Here is a 24,232-nt window from a genome sequence, read left to right on the forward strand (position 1 = left end):
ACGGGAAAGGCACATGAAGAATGTTGCTGGAATTAACATGTTGTTGACCCCTCAATACCCGCTTTACCTGGGTCTTACAATAAGAACATTTGGGGAAAAAATCAGTTGCTAATGGCATCACTTATCAGATCGGTAAAAAGGACACAACTACAGACGTAAGAGTTCTTTGTGATTACGGTAATTTGAGGTTTAGAAATGAGATAAAATACACATACATTACAACAAAATTGAAATGAATTGAAGAACAAAATAATGAAATGAAGTGTTGTAGAAACTTTCAATTTATTTATTGTTGTAGCTGTATGATAAATATTATGTTGTATAAGAACTTCATGACTTTGAACAGTGACCCTGAACTTTTGGTATTTCTTTGATAAAACAAAAGCCATATGGAAATTCCACCGATTTTCTCTTGAACGAATTCGACCTACATTCTAGCCCACTACATGATATAAGTCATCAAAGGAACAACTGAAGTGTCATTAAACAAGTTGAAGGTAGGTATTGACTTTCTTTATTCAATGTTTTGAAAATTTTTTAGAATAACAAATACCTAGAAAACTCTTTACCCAATCAATCTTCTATCTTACAATTTCACCCCTTTTGGAACTAGTCTTAACCAAAATGATACCCTTAGTGCAATGAAGAATACATCTGCGGGGCAACTCAAACAAGTACATGATAAACAAAATAAACAAATAACAAACTGTATTAGAATATATAAAGGGAATTAATTAAAAAATTGGAAAGCGATGGGCGAGGTTGTTTGGTTTAATATATTCCTTTTTGTGCTTCTTTGTTAAATATTTGTTTGTTTTTGTTGTGATTGAGCTGCTTGAAGTACTTGTACGTGCTGTCATTACTGTTTGTGATATTCTCGTATCCTTGTCTGTCGTTTTTGATGGTGTGCTCTGTCGTCTGCTTGCCTTTTTGTGTCACTTCGATGCATAAAGCGTAGCTCTGTGTTAACTTTATACATCCCGTTATTGTGCTTTTGTAAAACTTGCTTGTTGCTTGTCTTTCATTGTTTGCTTTGTGATTTGTCTATACGCCTTTTTATGATTTAGCGTTATATATTTGACGTGGCTCTGTACGTCTAAGTGTTATTGTAAAATGGTAAATGTGTGTATTTTTGTCTTTAATTTTTGCTTATATGTTTAGTCTATATGCCATTTTGTGCTTCTTCGTTACATATTTGTTTTTTTTAGTGATTAAGATTATAACACAATGTTGAATGCTGTTTACATGTCTGTCTGTTTAGTTCACGCATCGCTCTCAATATAATGGCGCAACTTTCATACAAGCGAGAGGTTTAGCTAGCTATAAAACCATGTTCAAGCCCCCATTATTTTCATAAGAAAAATGCTGGTACTAAGTCAGTAATATAACAGTTGTTATATATTCCTTTGATTTGTTTGAGCTTTCGATTTTGCCATATGATGAGGAAATTTCCTTTTTGAATTTTCCTCGGAGTTCAGTATTTTTATAATTTTACTTTTTATGTATCTGCAAATGATTAACTATTGTATAAATGACAGGTATACAAAAACATATGTTTATAATTTTACTTGTACAAGTTAATCTGTTTCCATTTTTAATTGTTCGGTTATGGTGACATTGATTTGTATGATCTTTTCGGTGTCCTCATCGCAGTCCTTGTTTACCTCAAAACCCTTCCGTTATAATTGTTCATGTAAAATCATGTGTCCTATTATAGTTAATCTTACTGTTATCTTTATTTGGATCCTTCTTTCTTGTAACGTACCTGTTAGCCGCACTTGAACTTCAAATTTGAAACGAAATACGTTTGAATATTTAAGCCATACCAATTTCCATCCCCATCAAACAAATTAAGATAACAAATCTAAAACCCAAACAATGCAATGGTTAAATTGTACTATAAAAACAATATATGTCTAAATTTAAGTCTGTGAAATAGCATCGTAAGTGGTACGGTAGTTTTTGATTTCCGGGAACTTGGTTCAAGAGTTGACATTGTTAATATTGAGTATACATATTCATGTGAGCTTTACATGTAGTGTCTTTATATTCGAAGAGTAAACTTGAATATTACCAGCGAACTCTCGTCGTGGTATACACTGTTTGTGTGATTTGCGGTTCCGTCAATCAATCAGTCAATCAATCAATCAATCAATTAAATTTATAATTCACAGATGAAACTCCTGTTGATTCTTGCCTTGTGCATCACTGGTTTACTAGCTGGAAATGTCAAACAAAGGAGATCGACAACTACTGACCACATCAGCAGTGGCCTTAATGCAGCCAAGGACATTGCATCAGTCATTTCAAATTCTACTGCATTTGCGACTGGTTTAGTGAAGATAGCAGACAAAGTAGCACCTTTCCTAGGAGCGGTTGCTCCGTTTTTATCATTTGTTTTTAGTTTTATTCCCAAAGGACCATCAGCAGAACTACTGGCTATTCGTAAACTACATAAAGATGTCGACACGCGATTCGATCAATTAGACCGAAAGTTTTCTGATGTAAAACAGCTTATACAATGGAGCAGCGTTAAAGTTCAGTTTTCCGGCATTGAACAAAAAATTAATGCAGTTTATCGTAAATATACAGAAATGTACCAGGCACCAACCAATGCGCTTGATGGAGAGAAAAAGCTATTCATAAGCAACTATGACAGTGACTTTCAAAATAGTGGCATCAAACTTTATGATGGAGTAATGAACGTAGGACATGTCTTTGGTGATGGCTTGTTAGTACCTTGCATGACTTATACACATTATGATCGCCAAAAATGCTCGGAATTCAGTTCAGGAATACTCAATTTGTTGTTGAAGTCTGCCGAACTTGAACTTGCATACCTTCAACTAAAAGGTTTATCGACTAACGTAGATTATCACGCAAAACAATGGAAAACTCGGATTGACCAGGTTCGATCTGCAATGAGTCATGCCGATAGAACTATAGCTTCTAAATATCACGACCAGTCAAACGCTGAAATAGACAGATATGCACTTGACCATCCAGGGGATAAAATGAACAATCATGACTGGGCTAATAACATGTACATTTCTCTTTCCAAAAAATATTATTGGAGGGACTGGCTGGTTATTGCTTACAAAGACGTTTTTGGAGATGACAAACATTGGAATAAAGTATGCAGTGGATATGGTAAATTTAGGAACCATGGCCGAAATATTCTTATAGCAAGTGTTGATAAAAGTAGACACCATTTAGATAATACTAAAGCTCATTCTGTTGTAAACGCGGTTCACGATCATACATCAAGCAAAGGGCATTGTCGACCACACTGCGGAACCGTTTACCACAGAATAGATACTCATACAGCGTATGATACCTTCCCAGTAGAAGTTAAAGATCACTGTTACCCGTATGTGGCGTCAGGGGTCATCTGGAATGACGCTCAGCCAACGTATAAAGCTGCTGCCAACCGCCTTGTTCTAAGGAATGATAAATTCAATCATATTCACGTGTTTGGATAGAAACAAAACTGCTTCGACGAAATGTTGCTTCTGAAATCATAATAAATTACTTACAATTTAGATATGTTTTCAAGACAGATTTAATAAAAAATGAAATATAAAACTTTAGTTAGGTTTTAAACTGAAAGTACTATTTAACCTAATCAAATCCAATCTGAAACGTTTGAACTTGAATAAAACTTTGCACGCTGATTTATTCCAATTGTATCTTAGACATATCAATTGCATCAAATTCACATCTGCTCAAATGCTTAGTTTGAGTTCACTTAAAATTAGTTCAGTCTATTGTTTGAGATTACCGATAATGTATTACATTAATTCCTACACAAACATACAAAACAAAAACCTAAAGACAAGGCACATATTTTGTATTGTTTATCTCTATTTCAAATAAACAATGATCCTTGCCCTTTAACACAAACCGGGAACCTTTTGAATGTTTTTATGGTATCTACTAACAGTTTTAGAAAGCATTAAGGATAATGCACTATATAATATATACTGATTTTTTCTTAAATGGTATTTTTTGGTTTTTGTGAAAAATCGTGTTGCACAAAGTGTCATTCATTCTCTGTGCGGTTACTGCCTGCAAGCATGATTTTGTCTTGTAATAACAGAGTGTTTATTCTGTAATTGTCATACAATAACAGGGTGTTTGTTACACATCGTCGAATTCATAAGTTCTTTTTTATTCTAAGTTTTGGGCAAGTTTTTGCTAAACTCGGTTTGAGTAGATTGTGTGGTTTCTATTAGTATAGCTTTTTTAAGGTTGTTATTTTGCTGCAACTTTCACATTGTGTCGTGTCACGAACTGTATTTCGTTTATGACAATAGTAAAACAATTTAGACTTAATAAAGATAGAAAAATATATAGTTCATGCGTAAGTCAAGGATACCGCAGAATATATTTACTTATTACCTACCAACCAAAGATTTACATCTTTGTAATACTGGAAGATAATGAGAACCATTTGCACGTCAATGCGTCAGGTCAATTTGTTTAACGGGGAAGTCCTTAAAAATACCTGCCAATACCAAAAAAAAAAGGATTGAAAAAAGTAGTATCGTTTTTTTGTATCTGGCGTGGATTTTTCCAGGACCGCTATGTGTGCTTAAAAGCAAAAAAAAATTAACATTAAACTCGAAGTGTATTTATATCTTAACTAGAGCCCGTCACCTTGATGTTCTTCTTAATTTGACGGAATCATCTTTTATATATATCAATATTTAAGAGATTTGAAATCTGAAAAAAACCCACTTATTTCGGATTATGCGTTAACTTTTATTGCCGCCAGGAATGAAATTCACAATTTGACCAAATCACCTTCTCTTATCGAAATTCTGAGTATTTATTGAACTAAGTGGGCATTTGTTCTAAAGTGAGTGCCCTGATTCGGTGGATTTTTTGGAACGTTTGATTGTCTCAATATGTCTCAAACATTTATTTCTTATATAGAGGTTACATTAAACGATAGTCTGTTCACATATGTATCATCACTTTTTATAGACCCATATCCATTAATCCCTTCATTTTGATTCTGTGGTCGAAGGAATAAGTGTCTACACTGACTTTTTGTATAAACGAAGAACAATATGTATCTTTACTGATAGGAAATTAGTTAAGAATTACAACATGAAATAATAGATGATTTCCAAAAAAAGACGGAGAAACGAATTTTTAACTTCAATACCGAAATATCATAATGCTTTAAATCACACCAATCAGACAATTCAAGTTGGAGTTGTAGTTCAAATAATCAATTCATGATGAGTCATCGATAAAAACATTGAAATACGATACCGTTGAAATCAGTTCGGAAAGTCCATTATCACATGGCAAAACCAAATAACAAAACTCATCAAAAACGAATGGACAGGAACTGTCATATTCCTGACTTGGTACAGGCATTTTCTAATGTAGAAAATGGTGTATTAAACCTGGTTCTATAGCGCTAACCCTCTCACTTTCATGACAATCTCGCCAAATTCTGTTATATTTACATTGATGCGATAGATAAACAGACACAATAAAAAAAAAATATGGGTCCATCAGTCATCATCGTATAACAATTTCAAAAGGAACAATTTAACAGAACACAAACACATCTACTATCTACGAACACATTCATTGATTTGAGTGTCTGACGTCAGAAAATTTTATACGTCACATAAATTTGTCGTTCAATGTGCATACAAACAATTTTAAAATTTACATATACAGGGTTAAAAAAAAGAGTATGTAAGAATAAATTTCAGAAATAGACCGAGATTTAAACTAGTCCAAAAGTTATGTATAGAATTAATAAGAATCCACAAATAGTTAATTCCACTACGTTATTGAATGATTTTGACGTTTGTGGTTCAACGTATATTGTAATTCATAATAGAAATATATCATACTGACGGGATCTTTTAAAGTACAGAGTCAATAAATGTTATTCAAGTGTGAAAAATATATTTACTATAAGTTGAAAATTTGGTTTCAGTAATCGCAGTTTACTCTTAAATCATAAGTTGTGTCCATTTGGCTTTGGTTTATTCTTGTTTTGTGCTGATTACCGATTTGATGTGTCAAGCCATTTGCAACTATTTTTACATTTTGTTTTACAACAGGGTCGGTTGAGGGCTCACAATATGTGTCACAAATGATGTTTGTCCATTCCAAGACAGGATATTGTTAACTAATGATTGGCGTTAGTTGATGACTACAATAAACGATTTTTTTCTCTATATCCGAGTATATAATTCAGTCCGTATGTTTTCTTCTTAAATGTTTCATAGTTTTACATCCCCGGGTCATATAAAGCATACTTTTTGTTGCTTGCTATGCAGTTTAGGGTTTTCTCATTAGTGAAGATCGTACAGGGATGTTTAGTTGCTAACTGTGGATTCATTTTCATTTGTTGGAGACCAATTTTTCGTGGTTCTCGTGGGTATAGGTGCAACACCTATTTTAATGTTCAACTAATTACGATTGGTTTTCGTGGGTATAGGTGAAACACCTATTTTAATGTTCAACTAATTACAATTTTTCATCCTTAGATTATCTTACCCGTATTTTGCACATTTTTTTGGAATTTTGGATCCACAATGCTCTTCAACCTTGTACGTGTTTTGCTTTATAACTATTTTGATATGAGCGTCACTTATGAGTCTAATGTAGACGAAAAGCTCGTCTGGCGAACTAAATTATAATCCTGATACTTTTGATAACTACCAATTTCATCCCCGAGGGTATCACCAGCCCAGTAGTCAGCACTTCGATGTTGACATGAATATCAATAATATGGTCATTTTCATAAATTTTCTGTTACAAAACTTGGAGTTTTTGGAAAAAATACTAATGATTTTCTTATCCCGCGAATACTTTGTACTTATAAAAAAGATGTGGTATGATTGCCAATGAGACCAAAATGCCACAAACATGGTATGGCTTAATAACTATTTTGATCTGATCGTCACCAATGAGTCTTTATGTAGACGAAACGCCTGTCTAGCGTACTAAATTATAATTCTGGTACCTTTGATAACTATTTCAATCATGGTGTTTACAGACTTAGGCAAAACCATGAAATCAAATATCCACAAAAGGCTAGTTTTCCGCAATCCACGAAAACTAGTACCCACGTAAATAAATGAATCTGCAATACCTTCTATATCATTTGGTCTCTGGTTGAGGGTATCATTGATAATAATATCACAAATTATTCGTTCTATATGACAGGGAGACTTAAACACCAGTTAGCCAAACAAAACCAGAAATGCTGGGAAGGTTACAGAGATTAACAAGGCAAAACAATGCACCATGCAAAAGTGCCATTTTCATTTGTTTTTTCTCCAATTGAGTTCAAAAACAATAAGAAGGAAACAAAATCTATTGACTTGGTACTAAAAACTCTTATCAATAGAAACCTATTTAAGCTGGCCAAAACTATACATACTCAACATGTTTTGTATAAATGCATATGATCCTTTATAGCCATTTCCCTTTAAGTTAAACATCTATCATCATATAAAAAGTTACTGCACAGAAATTAATAGACCAATGATCTAATGGATAACCAGAAAAATACAGCATCATACCATTTGGATAGTTTTGATTTTCTCTGTCCTGAGTGTTCTTGTATATAGTTGTGCTGTATTCCTGTCATGAAATGATGTTAATTTAGAGATATTTTTATAATTGTCATTAAGCAGGAGATTGGGTTACCTGTCAAACCAGGTAGTCTATTGTATGTTTCATTGGTGTTTATTTGTGTTTCACTTCAGTATTGCTGTTGTTCAGGTTTTTTTCTCTTTTGTAGTTTTCATTCTGTAGATGAGTTTACCTCAGTTTGTAAACCCGATTTGTTTCTATCACTCCATGTATGATTTTTGAACAGCTGTATACCCCTGCTGCCTTTATTTGGAGTCATTAGGAAATAAATTTGATGATATCAGTTAATCAATTTAAAAGTCCTACACAGATCAAAAATGAAGTATAAATCTACAGATCTAAACACTTACATGGAGAAATGTGTAGAGCACTTTTATCTAATTCGAATTTACACAATGATTTGCAGGTACCATTAGCTTTATGCATTGCAAGTAACAACTATTGTGTAAACTTTATTAAAAATATATATATATAAAATGAAGAAAAAAAATACAAATAAATTTATAACAAATTAATAACTTCACATTAAAATCATCACAAATGACAAAAGACAACATTTTGGAATGTACAGTACATGGTATGTAAAGAAAAATATTAAGGGGTGGTGTAATATCCCTATGTCTTGCCTGCAATTACTGCTGTCAGTGTAAAGAGGTAATGATGACTTATCATCGTCATTAAAGGGTATTAAGTACATTTAGAAGTCATCCAAGGGTTCAAAAAGAGCTCCTTTTTTATATTGTAGATCTTCTATGGATAAAAAGTTTTGCTGTTAAGGATGTACTTAGGTGAGGTTAGGTTAAAATTAAGAAATTATGAAAATAAATTTGATACTATAAGCTGGTTGAGCATGAATTAAGGATAAAGATAAGCTAAAAAAAATTATAGGTCATGGACCTCCTTTTGAGGATATTTGAGATTAAAAATATGGTGGGAAAATGCTGACTCAGACTTTTACCTTGTATTTGCATTGGTATTATTTGGGTCTCAAAACAAAAGAAAGAAAATTAAGAATCTTCTAAATTTTTGGTAAATGACCTTTCATGAGCTATTAAGTCTTATATGAAAAATTTATTGGGTGTTGTGGGGCAAAATATTTAACATTATGTTGTATGGAAAAAGATCAAGGAGTATGAACATTTGACACAAATTCCAAAACCTCACCTAAGTACATCCTTAAACTTTCCTCAAATCTTTTATAGTTTCCAAAATAGTGTTGTCAAAAAACAAATTGGATCACAATGGACATCAAGTAATTGCAGTAGCTCAAATGGACTTTTGAACCAGTAGAGCTAATAAATGGAAACATGAGTTATATGTCAATTAGGCATCAACCCTTACAACAGTCAAAACAAAAATCGACATAAGGCAAAAATATACATATATTAATAAAACATACATAAATTATATACAAACCGAAACAAGGGCAGGAAAAGCACTCAACCTATTAGTATCATTTGCCCAATTTTACTGATTAAGGATTTAGTCATGATCATAACAAGGATATACCTGTAAGATCGTTGTGGGGCTCATATGGAAGGATCCTATCCTTTTTAGCCCAGATATATGTAAACACTATTTGGCAAATTAAATTCACAATTCATGTTTAAATAAAAGAACATATTTTATCTATCCAGGGGCAATAACTAAAAAAATTGTAGAGTTTTTTATTTCCATTTTAAAGAAATGTATTTTTGAAAGCACTTAAAATGCAACTTTCCATATGAATGATATGATTAATATTTTCAAGTAGCATGAATCTTTTATAAATTGTTGATTGGCTCTGATTTTGTATTTGTCCAAGACATTGATGATTTAAACCTTTGATATACGTATGATCAAATCTGGCAAGAATTATACAAGTAAGAGCACTAATGATGCAATTAATTGATATTTCTGAGACCCTTAGGATAGTAGATGTTTTTGTGTTCTGTTAAATTGTTCCTTTTAAAATTGTTATACTATGATGACTGATGTACCCATATTTTGACTATTTTATTTATTGTGTCTGTATATTTAACGCATCAATGTAAATATAGCGGAATTTGATGAGCCTGTCATTAAAGTGAGAGGGTTAGCGCTATAGAACCAGGTTTAATCCACCATTTTCAGCATTTGAAAATGCCTGTACCAAGTCAGGAATATAACAGTTCTTGTCCATTCGTTTTTGATGCATTTTGTTATTTCATTTTGCCATGTGATTATGGACTTTCCAAATTGATTTTCCTCCAAGTTCAGTATTTTTGTGCTTACAAGACTGTAGGACAACATTTCTATGTCCCCTGTAATGCATTTCAATAAATAAACCAAATCAATTTCTTAATAATTAACTGACTACTGTTTTCCACTACCAGGTAAATGTAATATGTTACTGGGAGATATTTAAATTTTCAAATATTACTGAATTAATTAAACATGAATACTGTATATAATGCTAAAATTGTGGCACCATGGCAGTTTTACAACAAAAACTCCTTAAGTATAAAGATACTAAGATACACCATATGAAAAAGTCATCAATGGAAATTTACCTAAATCATTAACAATTAAAAACTGATTGTAAAAAATATACTGTCTACATGTATATTAACATATACTGTATATAATAGGAGATTAAGAACACATATTAGCAAACCTAAAACCTTATAAGCACTAGTTCGTAATAAAACAAAAAAACAAAGGAAATGGGTTATAAATAATGACACAAAACCGGTAAATGCACAACAAAAAATGGCACATAAAGCAAGAGAACAGCACTGTTATTGCTGTTCTTCATCTCAAAACACAGAGAGGCCTTCAACACAGACCAAAAAAAACTCACCTACCTGCAAGTTTAAACAGCCCCTAGCAAAAATATTGATTAATCTCATATAGTTTTAAAAATATACTGCAGAACATTAAAAGTGATGTGAAATGAAAGCACTAGAAGGACCATTTTAACATTATATAACTTCTATAAACTCAGAAATTGTTGCAAAGTTTATATGAATGCAAATAAGGCGACTAGGTAAGTATCACAATAATAAAAATTTACATTTAGATTTGTCATACATGTAACTGTATTCAGATGTTTTATGAAATGGAAATAATTAATCTCACATTTTTGTCCATTCTTCAAAAATCAAATAAAATGAACACAAGCAATAGTTTCTGAATTTACAATATTCTGTTCTGTAAAGGAATCAGAAAAGCAGTCCATGTGTCAATACTATGAAGGGCTCTTGTTTCAATATTGTATTCAATTATTTTTTGTATAACACTAAATATGTTTAGTCTTAAATACCTTAGTTTCCCCAACAGTATTTTCAAATACCATCATTGGATTTAAAATAAGAATCCCTGAAATAATTATGCACCACATTAATAAAAAATTCTTCAAGGAATGACTTATATTTTTTTACGTTTATGAAGAAAAAACATGAAAAACATGGTGCACACTGAACAATTTGTGTAGAAGGTTATTGTGAATACCACACTTTTAAGATTGTTTTGAATAGACAGAAAAAAGAATACAGTCATTCCATATAACTTAATTCTAAATTCCATTTTTATGAGTAAATGTTGATTACATCACATGACAAAATTATGACTATGAGCTGATAAACAATGAGCCAATCAGAAGACATGTTACATCCAAATTACTATTTTCCAATAGCAACATAGCACCATAAGGCCCTAGGGAGAACAATTTAAAAGTAAAACAAAGGGAGATAAAATGTCAATATTCTTTGACTAATCATCATGATGGTAGGAATACCAAGATGTATAACTAATTCTTTGCATTGCAGTGTTTAGAACATTAGAAAGATTAATATGAAAAAAGTTATTTGTTAATACAAAATGTATACAAATGGAAGTTTTTAAAGACCTTGACTGGCTATACAGCCCTTGCACGGTCGGTACAAAATGTATCTATATTAACCAACAATATGAATCCATACCATTGTACTTTTAAAATGGTGTTTATAATTTTTGTTCATTGCATAGTAAATTATGGGTTAATTCATAGCTTATCTGGAAATTCGTATAAAAAATGGTATGGTGTATTTTAAAGAAAAAAAACCAGGTCAAAACTTAAAATCACATAGCTGCATGGAAAGTTCTGCTATAAATCTGTGGAGAAATCTCTAAATTGTCTATTCCTGTGTAAGATTTAGAAAAATCTGAACATTCAAGTTCATAAGCAAAGCTATCTAACCACTTAACAGCAGTTAATTCATCTTTAAGTTCAAGACAATGTGACATAACATCACACCATGTCTTAACCAATGATGTGATACTCTCATCTTTGGACACTGTGGGGAGACAACTCTGTATATCAACACTTTTCAGATATTCTGAGAAATGCCTAAGATTTGTAATGCTATGCTGCTGGATCTGTCTACTAAATGCATTCTCTTGACTCCATAGTTCCCACATCAGAATACCAAGACTGTATATATCATGTTTCTTCTCATAGACGGTCATGTCTGTGTGTGTCATGATATCAGCAGAGAAGTGGACATAGTCTGCCACACTGGTTATGTCTGGACTGAACCAGGATTTGTCTAACAATGTGGGACAGGTTATGTTCACCAGAACAACTTTACAGTCCTTGTCAATCTGAAAATTAAAAAATTACATTCACATCAAACTTTTTTCACTTTATTGTATACACCAGCAGTAATAAATGAATCACCGAAAAAAAAATTTGTCTCTTTCCTGCCTACTTAATACTCAAGACACAAACCAATTATTGCCTTGCTAAAAAGCCTTAATGGTGGCAGTACTGATTGTCATTTATAAGAATTTAATTTGCTGAATAATTTTATATTTATTTTTTCTAACAACTCGTTCAACATGGAAACCGAATTGATGATACCCCTAAATTCACAAATGATGTTCACTCAAACCAAAGTTTATGACGGAAATGCATCTAACTCAAAGGTTGTTTATTGAAAAGTTTCTGAAGTTCAGAAATAATACAAAATAACACATCAATGTTTCCTTCTCACTCATACAACATATTCCATAATTGTTTTCTTTCTTGCTTTCCTTCGACTAATTGTTTCAGTTTTGAACTTCTGATGAATACTATTTTATTTATTTTGTTTTTCTCATAATACATACTGTGGATCAATTTTTGTTGATTGAGGAAACTTACATTTTTATGGATATTCAATTGCATGGATTTGTATTTGTCAATCTTTGCATAGAGGTGTAATACCACCAAATCATGGTACGTCACATCCGGTTGCATACGAAAGTAGGTCTAAAAAAATATTCCCTTGAATTTGACCGTTGTAGGTAATTAATCCTACATTTTATTGCAGTAAAACTATTTCTGTGTCATAAACATATGTCTTGGGTATTTCAAAACACCATTATTTTTTATTTGTGATTTCTATAGAAAATTTTGTAATCTTGAGGTTACATGGTGACTAAACCTTGTACACAGTTAGAATTAGGGGAGAAATTTGATTGGTTAACTTCCAATGATGGTTATTTTCTTATATGCAATGAAATGTTATGTGAAACTTTTTCTATAGAACTGCACAGGATAAATCTTTACTCATGCCAAATATTTCTTTATTTGAAACAAAGATAAATTCTGCACAATTTTTTGAAAAGTGCAAATTTAACAAAGACTAATAGGGGAAAATCAATGGTGGTATTACACCTAGAAAGCCTATGGAAATTTTTTTTTCTTTAAATATTTAAATTTGTGGTTTACCTGTACCAACGAAAATTGGTATCCAACGAATAATAAGGAATTCACAGTATACATACCATAATTGTATCCTGACATAAATCAATATGCACCAGGCCTCTCTCGTGTAAATATTTTAATCCCTTTGTGACTTGACTCAGGGTTTTGTAGTAAAACTTCAATTTAGTGTCATCATACTCCTTGTACTGTCTCTCTTTGATAAACTGTCTTAGACTTTGTCTAGGACGTGGGAAGCATTGCCAGACATGCATGTTATACTTAACAAATGTATCCACAATAATGATTTGACGCTTATCATGCTTACTGGTATTAGTCTTCCTGTAATAAAAAAATATATCAGGTTTCTTAGATGTGATGCTATACTATAATCAGGGAATTTACAATAAGTGATTTTATAAAGGTCATTGAGTTCACTTAATTTTGAAATGGAAAATAAGACTTTCCAATAAAACATCCATGTAAACCTGCTTCTCTTGTGTTTGTTGATTTGGTCTCAGTATCTGTGGTTGCAATAATTGTGCCAAGATTAATTCTTTGTACTTTTCAGAATCACTACACTCTATTAAGGTGGTATGGGTGTCTTTCGCCATCTTGGATTGTTAAACACAGAGAATCTAAGGTCCATATTTTCTATCAAATTAGCAAAATTTAATGCAAGAATGCAGATATTTCATGTCTTTTTACATTTAAAAGATCCAATTTATAAGAATATAACTTATAAATATAAATATATGTACAAGTGTAGATTATTTTTGGTTGTTTTTTTAAATTTTGAAATTGTCATTTTAAGGGGAGGTAACTCTAAAACAGTGCATTTTCTGTTGGATTGTTCATGGAATTTTCCTACTTTGTATTTTAGCCGGGAAAAACGTACGGTGACCCTATCTTTTCTTTTGATATTCTCAAAGCATTGTTTGAAAGCTATATTTTCCTAATTTATTTTACAATTCTATCATTTCGTTTAGTTTCTATTCACAAAATGGTGTTTTTTCCTGTATAATCCATACAAAATGTGTCATTTTGTCACGACCCGTAGCTTGAAAAAATGCACGGTGACCTATCATTTTTATAATATTTTTTAACATGTATCAATAGATACAACATTTTGGCAAAGTATGAACAAATTCTATCATTTTTATTTTAGACTCCCATACCATCTTAAAGATAATCTCTTTTGATTGAGTTAAGCCATTTCAATTGTCTTTCTATGGTATGTCTTTCTATGTTATGATGCTACACTGTTGTTTCAGGTAAGGGTGAAGGTTGGAACCTATTAAAACGTGTAAATCTGCTGCATTTGTTTGCACCTGTCCAAAGTCAGGAACTTGATAATAAAAATGATAAAATTAGTGACAATTATCTGAAAATCTTTAAAATTCTAATAGATTTGACTGAGTAAGGTCCACAACAATTTTTTCATACAGAATAATTTTAATAAATATTTATACAACACATTGCTGACTTTCAAGCTACAAGTTTTTCTCATTATTGAAGGCAGTACATTGTCTTATAATTGCTTTAATCTTAGTCTGTTGAACATTTGCGAATAGTTAACTTGTTGGCATATATACCACATCTCATAATTTTTATATAAAAACAATCTGTTGTGAACTGAAACTTTTCAAGAAACTGCAGCATGATAACCTTCTTATCAAAACCTGGAATGGTTTGCAAGATTATGTAAAAGGTATTCAAAAAAATAATTTAAGTGTGAAGAAAAAACCACCTTATGAGTAAATTCGGGTCAATGTCAGATACAGACTTTATATTTTATTGAAGGGCCTTCAGGGGAGTATCTGCAAAGTAGAACTGGAAGTAAAATTTCAATTTCACGATGAATGAACAATTAAAAATGTCTTGCATGTTGATCTTTTTACTGAATTTACAAAACAAGGTAAATATTGAACTTTTTTCATGGCTTCACATGAAATAAAAATGGCAAAACATATTGCACGAAAATAACCCTTTACCACCCTCTTTATTGCTTTTTATACTGTGATTTGTGGATACTGTTTATTGCTGTTAATTTGAATGATAAATTATTTATTTTATTTTCAAGACTATATAAGGACCCTATTGGAAATAAGCTTGTTTGCTTTGGTGGGTCATCCTTGGGTTAAGGCATTAGAGATACCTTTTGCTATATTTTAAGGTTGTGTTATGTATTTGTAAATATTGCCTTTACCTTTGAATAAATGTTATTATTATTCTTACAGTGGCAGATCCAAGGGGAGGGTTCCAGGGGTTGGAACCCTCCCCCCCTTTTTTTTGACGATCAATGCATTTGAATGGGGATATATAGTTGGAACAACCCCCCCCCCCTTTTGTCCTAGGTTGGGAACCCCCCTTTTTAAAATGGCTTGATCGGCCCCTGTTCTTACCTGTAGTATCTCTCTTCTTTCTGGTACTGTTTAATCGTATCAATATTAATGGACATTTGGGTTTGCCTTATGGCAATCAGCTCATTATTCTTCTTTGTATCTCTTGCTAAAACTATTTTTGTTAGGACCCCTTCTGAAAGGACCTCCGTCACTTCAAATCTGTCTAATGACTCGAAATGTAGATTTTGGGGAAGAAACATCATATTGAAATATTCTACATTCTTGAGTAACACTTCAACTGTTGCCATTGATGCATGCCACGTAGCATTGAACGGTTCAGAATGATCAAAGGCACTTTCATTCAGCATGGCAAGTTTCCTATCAATCTGTTCAATCACTTTCTGTTTCTGGTGGTCAATATAATGGTACAAGATGGATAACTGTGACCCAAAACAGGCATCAATCACCATCTTCTCCGTCATTTTATTGATCACATTTTGTGTATATTCTTTAATGACTTTGTCTTTGTCATTACCTTTTTCAAAGCTCCTGTGCAACATTTCATTTTTTATCACATTACCAAGATGTCTTAAACCCCAATATGGAAGTCTAACAATAGCACCAATCAGAAACACTGGAGTTAATGCAACACTCAAAATAACTTTCAATCCCAGATTGAGGTTGGTGTAACGATCTGTTATAATGTCTGGTACGAGAGGAATTTTTTCATCCATTGGTGATTCAGCCTCACCTGCATCACCTCGCCAAGTGTTCCGGAATAATTTTTCAACTCGAAATAACTGAGCCTCAAAATCTGGAAATTTTTCATTAAACTTTTTTAATAATTGTTTGCCTATATCTTCAAGTTGTTTTTGTTCCTCTTCCCAAGTTTTCATATGTTTTGATATCCCATCATACACTCTTGACCTTATAATAACTGAAACATCCTGGAAATTCTTTTGATAAAATTCAGGATCGGTAGCCTTAAAACTACCTAAGTCCTTCTTGACATCCTCAGTTCTTAAATATTTTGATAAAGACTCTGCTATCTTACTTAGATTTGATTTCAGACCAGATTTTTGATGATCGAAGAATTCGTTGACCTCTGCCTTTAATGCCTTCATCCTAGTATTAACCTCCGATTGTTGTCTCTCAGCTTCCTCTACACTGATTGTACTTTTCTGAATATTGTTCTCAATACAAGTCATGCAGTTGTTCAGGAAATCAAACAATTTGCTGAAAAAATCAAATATGTAAAAGAATTTATAACGTACCGTGAGTACTTACAGAATGTTTTCTCAGAAAAAAATGTTTGACTTTCCCTTTACCTAAATTGTTATTTAGTTCACGCTTTAGGAAGCAGCTGAACGTTTTATTCACATACATGTACTACATCGTATTAATGTGAAGTCAAGCCTCTAAATGATTAAAACCTAAATTTTCAAACTGCTTTTCATCTATAAATGAAAATTGTTCCCTGTACATTGTGCACTCAAATCTCTTGAACATTTATATAATTTTATCAATAGTTGAAAGTAAATATGTCAAAATTTTATGAAAATAGTTCCTGTACATTGTGTGCTCAAATCTCTTGAAAATGTATATAATTTTGTCAATAGGTCAAAGTAAATATGTCAAAATTTTATGAAAATTAATGACTGTTCCAAAACAAATACTTGATAAAGGAGTAGGTCCGGTAAGGACCGATTTTGGCCTCAAATTTCAGGTTCATTTGACGAAAGGTTTTGACCACTTTTTATACACTTAAGTGTCTATTTCATTTGAATCAATCAGTATATGTGAAAGTTTTAAGCTGATTTAGTCATTAAAAGCGATCCGATTCAACCTCAAATATGAAAAATCTTTCAAATATGCCGAAAAATGTCGCTTTTCATTTGGTTTTTGTCAAAAATAAAAGTGGCCGCATTCGTGTATATCCTCAAATTTTATATTATATATGTTATGTATTATAATAAAATACAACCTACATTTCAATATTAAGGATGAACACGAATGCGGCCACTTTCGTTTTACACGAAAACCATCTAAAATTTAACTAAAATGCTAGAATTTTGAAGATTTCAGTAATTTAGCATGATTGTATGGTGCTAGTACCCGATATATGTACATTGCATTGTCAAAACAGCCCATATTTATGTAGCAGAAGCATTCTACTGTCCAATAGATAACTAAAAAGTTTACATTTTAACAATTTTTTAAAACTGCTATATTTTGGGGCCAAAAAGGGGTCTTACTGGACCTACTCCTTTAGTTAATGATTGTACCATCCCCGTTGATGTTGGTAATGTATCATATGTTCTAATGACCCAGTGATAACATTATCAAGGAAATTTACATTTTAATTTACCTATAAATGTCTAAATGCATAATAGCCTGTTGATATACTTACTATTGACTGAGTGCTTACCCTGTAGATGTTGTCAGTAGCTGTTCCCTGCTTGGAGGTAGAAGATTTATGATTCCCTGCAGTATTTTTTCAAATCTTCCAACAATTAGTCCATCCTTCTGGATCCAGAGAGCTTCCTTCGTTGATAATGTGTACAAATGTGATGACTGAAATCCAATCCAAACTTTATTTAATTTCTTTAATGCATCTTCGTGAACAGATGTTCTTTCATCAATAGGAACCTAATAAATATAAAATCAACTGAAGAGATAATTTGCTCCTTCTAAACTTAATTCCATTCAATGTACACAGTTAAATTTAATCTTAATTCATTCTATATCATTTTTCAGTTCCCTTTACAGAGGAAATTAAGTTATCAGACATTTTTGTTACCATAATCTTTTCCCTCATAAAGACAAGCAAAAAAATGTAATTTTTAGAAAAATTAAATATGAAAAAGAATGTATGGTAATGAACAACATTTTATTGATTAAACAAGTAAATAGAATGAGAGTTATGTTCACAAACTCTTTACTTTTTAAGCAGATCTTGATACAAAAGTTCTGTGAGGTTATTATTTTTCACAAACATGCTATGACTGTTAAAGATACTTGACTTCATCCGTAAGTAAATGTATAGATGATCATAAACTGGAAATGGATTTGTAGGTCAACTGTCAAGGTTAGCACCAATAAACACATCGGAAAGTATGACAGGTATTGCTGTTCACATAATAAGTTCTTAATCTTTGAAGATTTTTGAAAGTTTAAAGTTCTATCTTGACCTACCTGGTCCCACTTATTACATACAAACAAAGTACAGTCCTGTTTATAATACTTGTTTTCTGTCATGACTCTGTCAGCAATTTCTGCTAGTAACATTTCCAACTGAAATTTAAAAAGCAGTTTTAAATTTCTTCAATCCTATTTTTCTTCCCATTTTCTTACATTGCCATATATATGTTACTGCTATTTGGTTATATCAACTAGACCAATGTGTTTTCCTTAGCAAGTATGTTATGAAAGAATAGTTAGGTTTGAAGCAGTTGTCCTAGCATCAATCTAATTAAATTTAAATCTACACTCATTGTTCTCATGATTTGTGCTCCCACACAGCAACCAAGCATAAAAAAATGTGCAAGGTAGAGATTTAGAATTAATTAGATTGTCCTAGCACCCAGTTAATAACAGACTTGGTACAGACTTTCTACAACAAGTTGTACATTTCATTTTTTCACAGATGTGACAGAAAGTTGAACATATTTCAAACAAAATAAGAATTATATTTTTTTTTAACATCTATGATAATTTCAGTTAAGGACACTCACTCTTGTGATCTGTACTCCATCAATTGTGTTAATGATAAAAACAAAAGCTGAAGCTTCCATTATATAGTCTAGAACCAACTTTGTCATTTCTGGGGTATCTCCGACTCCTGGACTATCCACAATGATCAAACCAGTCTGAAAATAAAATCTGATTTATTATACAGTTATCTCCCCTGTTGTCAATTATAACTGCTAATTTAATCTTTGTATTTTCATATTTTACAATTTCACACTGATTACAGCTTCAGGAAAGTTGGATTCACATGAAAATCTTAACCATAGATTGAATCTTGTAGCTGTCAACATATCTTTACTTAATGTGGTACCTAACACTACAAGGAGATAACTCTGTAAAATCAGCTAAATGTTTGTTCTTTTAAAGGGAATATTAAGCTTCTCAATTATTAAAATTAGAGTTTGTCAAACTGCTATATAACCAGTGTAATTTTACTGATAAAATGGTTGGTTCAAATTTTTAGAAAATTTTATATTTTTGTCAAAGAGTCAAAGTAAACACTTTGTCAAAATTTCATGAAAATGAAACGAGCCAAATTAAGTTTGGCGAAAGTGTTGGGTACCACTTTAAAAGAACTTTTCTTACAATATCTGTTGACATATCTTTAATTAATAAGAACTTTTCTGAAGATTTCAAGAAATTTAACATATACAGATCAGAAAATATTCTTAATAATGCATCAAGTGCTGTGTTTTTAATCTTGTAATCTCTTAACTTTCAATTTTCAGTATTATACTTAAACTTTTAGGTAAAAAATAATTGACTATTAAAATAAACTAGATATCATTGAGATGGGAGCCATCTCTGTGGGCCCCGCTGTCAATAAAGTGTGGTAAATAAGTTGTATGGATAATCTGATATGAAGCATTATTTGAAGTTATTACATAGTCTCATGTGCGATTTTATTCTAAGATTTTAAGTTAAAACTGATAAATATTCTCAACTTACTTTCATAGTATAATAGTGATATGACTGCATGATGTGAACTCCTTGTTGACTACTCTAAGGTGACTTCTGGATATATGGATTGATGTTTGAACAATATGTTTAAAGGTGCTGCCCAATTGATATTTGTCACATATTTTTAGAATTATGCCTTCAATATATTAACACCCACCAAGTATAAAGTATGAAATAATAACGGTTCTCGAGAGGTAGAGCGGACACAATTTGTTAAGAACAACGAACGGATGGACAGACCGACGGACTGACCTTTGACCTAGGATGCATACATTATGACACATTCTCTGGTGTTGGTTAATATATATGTTAAGTTGAAAATGTTTGTCAGGTATAAAGTATGAAATAATAACAGCTGTCCTCTCAAAATATAGTGTGGATCAAATTTGTTAGCGATGGACAGACCGACAGACCTTTGACCTATGAAGTGGTACATACATCATGACACACCCTCTGGTGTTGGTTAAAATGGATGTCAAGTATAATATTTGAAATCATAAAGGTTCTCAAGATATAGAGCAGACACAATCTTCACAACAGAACACGGGGTTGTCAACTGAAACCAAAGTTTTTTTGACGTTGACCTTTGACCTAGGAAGTTATACATACATCACGACACGCCCTCTGGTGGTGGTTAAAATAGATGACAAGTATAAACTTAGAAATCATAACGGTTATCTAGATATGGAGCGGACACGATCTTCATCACAGGACACGGGGTTGTCAACTGAAACCAAAGTTTTTGACCTTGACCTTTGACCTAGGAAGTTCTACATACATCATGACACACCCTTGGGTGTTGGTTAATAATCATGTTAAGTATTAAGTATAAAATCATAACGGTTATCTAGATATGGAGCGGACACGATCTTCACCAAAGAACACAGGGTTGTCAACTGAAACCAAAGTTTTTGACCTTGACCTTTGACCTAGGAAGTTGTACATACATCATGACACACCCTCTGGTGTTGGTTAAAATGGATGTCAAGTATAAACTTTGAAATCATAACGGTTCTCAAGATATGGAGCGGACAAGAAAGTGTTACGGACGGACGGACAGACGGACGGACAGACGGACAGACGGACGGACGGACGGACGGACGGACAGACTGATCACTATAGGGCGACCCGCCTTAGTCGGCGGGGCCCTAATGATTGGAACACAATTAATGGGTATGTGCAGTAAATACCATATTTGATCCCAAATTTCAAACTTTTCTACTACACATCTTTCACAACTGATAATAATAGAAGATAAACACAACATTGGTAAATAACACACATGCTGTAGTAGAAAGTATTCAACATATTTTATTTTTTGCATAATAAAACCTCCCATTAATTTTCAAATTGACAACATGCCATTACCTTCAAAATAGGCAATGGAAACCCAATCTCAGCTTTCTGATATGATGATCTTTTCTTCTCTTCATCTCTTTGTTGTACTAGTTGTGAAAGTTTTGTAAAATCAAAATCTTCCATCCTCTCACTCTCAGAACTGATACTTTCTGGTTGGACTGTATCCCCTTCGTCCTCGTGTGGATAAAGTGTAGCATAGGGCATCTCAGAGTATGAGATCTCACATATAACACTGGTGTTACTCAATAAAGAGCATGGGAATACCTCCTGGCCTAATAATAAATTAATAAAAGAACTCTTCCCAGCTCCTGTATCTCCTACAAAAGGTTCAAAATGGAAAAATTTAATGTAAAATTCTGTGGTAATTATTGCAGATATATTGCAGTTATTAATGATGGAAAAAACAAACATTCCAGTTTCCATTCTCAATTTTATATTATTGCAATTTCAGGAAATGATCCATACAATCACTATGTCAAAATTTTAAGTGCAAGGTTTAATTTTGCAATACCTATGTTGTCGTAATTTTCTGCAAAAAAATCTGAAAAACATATGCTGAAATGGATTTCTATGATATGTTAGTCTAGAATGTTGATATATGTTTAAATATATTAGCATCAATTCTTTTGTTTTAAATAGATTGCTAAAAACGTCTTGCAAAGAAAAAAATCCTTCAAGGTATAATGTACATATAAGCATCAGCTGGTCATCATAAATGCAAGGGGACATTTTTTTAATAACACATTTATCATTAAAATACAGTGTAACCTGCCTTATCTGCATGACCCACTGGGGCCTGGGGGCCTGAAAAAATGTTGGATTAAACAGGATGTTGGAATACTCAGTTTTTTTCTGCAAGGATAGGCTCATTTTGGGACCATGAAATGTGTCTGTTAAAGCAGGATGTTGGAATACTCAGGTGTCTGATTAGGCAGGTTACACTGTACATGTAAATGTATGTTGACAGTTGTGTATTGTTTTATCTTTAATTTAAACATCTAACATACCCTTTCTATTAATCCAAGGGATTTTAATCAAAAACATTAAAAAGTTCAAATCATTTAAATTTGTACTTCATAATTTTAGACAATTTATCCATGCTAAAGCCAACAAACTACAAATAATATTAATAAGTATACCTAAAACTAATACTGGACATCTTGATATTTTGCCATCCAGTTTTCCCTTCTGTTTTAACAGCATTTTTAAAACATTAATGTTTTTATATCCTTTGCTAACACTTCTGATTAGTGGATCTTCATGAGAATAGAAGTCTAAACTTTTAATAGTTTTCTCATATATTTCCATGAGTTCATGTCTCACTTTAGAATCTTCTTCTGCTGCTACCATTAATTCTTGTATCACCTGTAAATATCAATATTCTGATATAAGGCTTTTCATTTGCTTAGGTCGTCCTGAACATGCATGAAATATTTGCCACTGGACTTTAAGCAACCAACAATCAATCAACCAATCGTTTGCTTAAGCCAATTAAATTAGTATGTGTGGTTCCATTTACATCTAAAAAAAAGTAAGGATAGGTAGGTAGGCAAGTTTTTTTTAATTTCATGTTATTTATACAATGAGTCTATTGGAGCAATTTTCTGACTTTGACAAATTTAATTTGTTTAATGAAAATTTAAAGCAGGCTATTAAGGCCATGGAAAAATAATTGATGGTTTCCCCTAACCCGACCGGGTCATTATTTTACCGACGGGTCATTAAATTTTTCTGTTAAAAAAAAAAAAAAAAATATATATTTTTGCAGAGACAACTTTAAGTGTAGGAAATATGATATGCAAAGTTATAGTTCTACCTGCCGGGTCTTTAAAATTTTCCCATGTTAGGGGAAACCAACAGTTAATTTTCCATGGCCTAATCCGCTACACCATGTATACTTATTATTTATCTTTTAGATTTTATTTACTAATGTATATGTCTCTGTTTAGATCATCCTTTCCCTACTATTAATATCGTGTGAATAAAAAAAAATCCACAGTAGTTTGTTTGTTTATTGGGGATTTTCTTTATTGTGAATGACAAAACGAAAGTAGACCAAGAAGGAAATAATTTACATTTTCTCGGTTTCTCCGATCTGTCAGCAAGTATTTCTTCAGCTCGCATTTTATTTCTTCCAGATCTCTTAAACCAGTTATATCTATTTGTCTTTGCTTGGCAAGTTTCACAGCTGCGGGCAATTTAAGTTTGTCTATTTCGTCGTCATCCAAATTTGCCATGTTTCTTCGTTTATTTTGTAAGTTGTCTCCCCGTGTATTGATTGGGTCGAACTTGATTGGTTTGACCAAGGAGGTTATTAATATATAACCTCCTTGGTTTGACTATGAGGTATCCGGTATGTCGGCGGATTGTTTAACTTTTATTTCACTTTTCAATAAGTATATATCAATAAAATACATACTTAACAAATTTTAGTATAACACATTTTATTTTTGTTTTTAAACTGTATAGTTTACATGTCAGTTGCGAGTCAACA

The 24,232-nt window shown here is 32.2% G+C and overlaps 2 protein-coding genes across 2 annotated transcripts; one reads left to right on the forward strand and one right to left on the reverse strand.

The window, feature by feature from the left end:
* Positions 1–337: 337 nt before the first annotated feature.
* Positions 338–3,542, forward strand: LOC134715878 (uncharacterized). The gene is made up of 2 exons (XM_063578409.1): positions 338–497; positions 2,175–3,542. Exon 2 carries the CDS (start codon positions 2,175–2,177, stop codon positions 3,480–3,482), a length of 1,308 nt encoding a protein of 435 aa, XP_063434479.1. The 5' UTR covers positions 338–497; the 3' UTR covers positions 3,483–3,542.
* An 8,002-nt stretch (positions 3,543–11,544) lies between these two features.
* On the reverse strand, positions 11,545–24,003 carry LOC134715884 (uncharacterized). Its single transcript, XM_063578423.1, has 9 exons — positions 23,814–24,003; positions 22,878–23,103; positions 21,748–22,055; positions 19,404–19,538; positions 18,865–18,963; positions 18,098–18,318; positions 15,730–16,905; positions 13,408–13,666; positions 11,545–12,240 (listed from the first exon to the last, which is right to left on the reverse strand). Exons 1-9 carry the CDS (start codon positions 23,973–23,975, stop codon positions 11,719–11,721), a joined length of 3,108 nt encoding a protein of 1,035 aa, XP_063434493.1. The 5' UTR covers positions 23,976–24,003; the 3' UTR covers positions 11,545–11,718.
* Positions 24,004–24,232: the final 229 nt, after the last annotated feature.

This window comes from Mytilus trossulus, chromosome 1, assembly GCF_036588685.1.
Source record: "Mytilus trossulus isolate FHL-02 chromosome 1, PNRI_Mtr1.1.1.hap1, whole genome shotgun sequence".
Lineage (NCBI taxonomy): Eukaryota > Metazoa > Mollusca > Bivalvia > Mytilida > Mytilidae > Mytilus > Mytilus trossulus.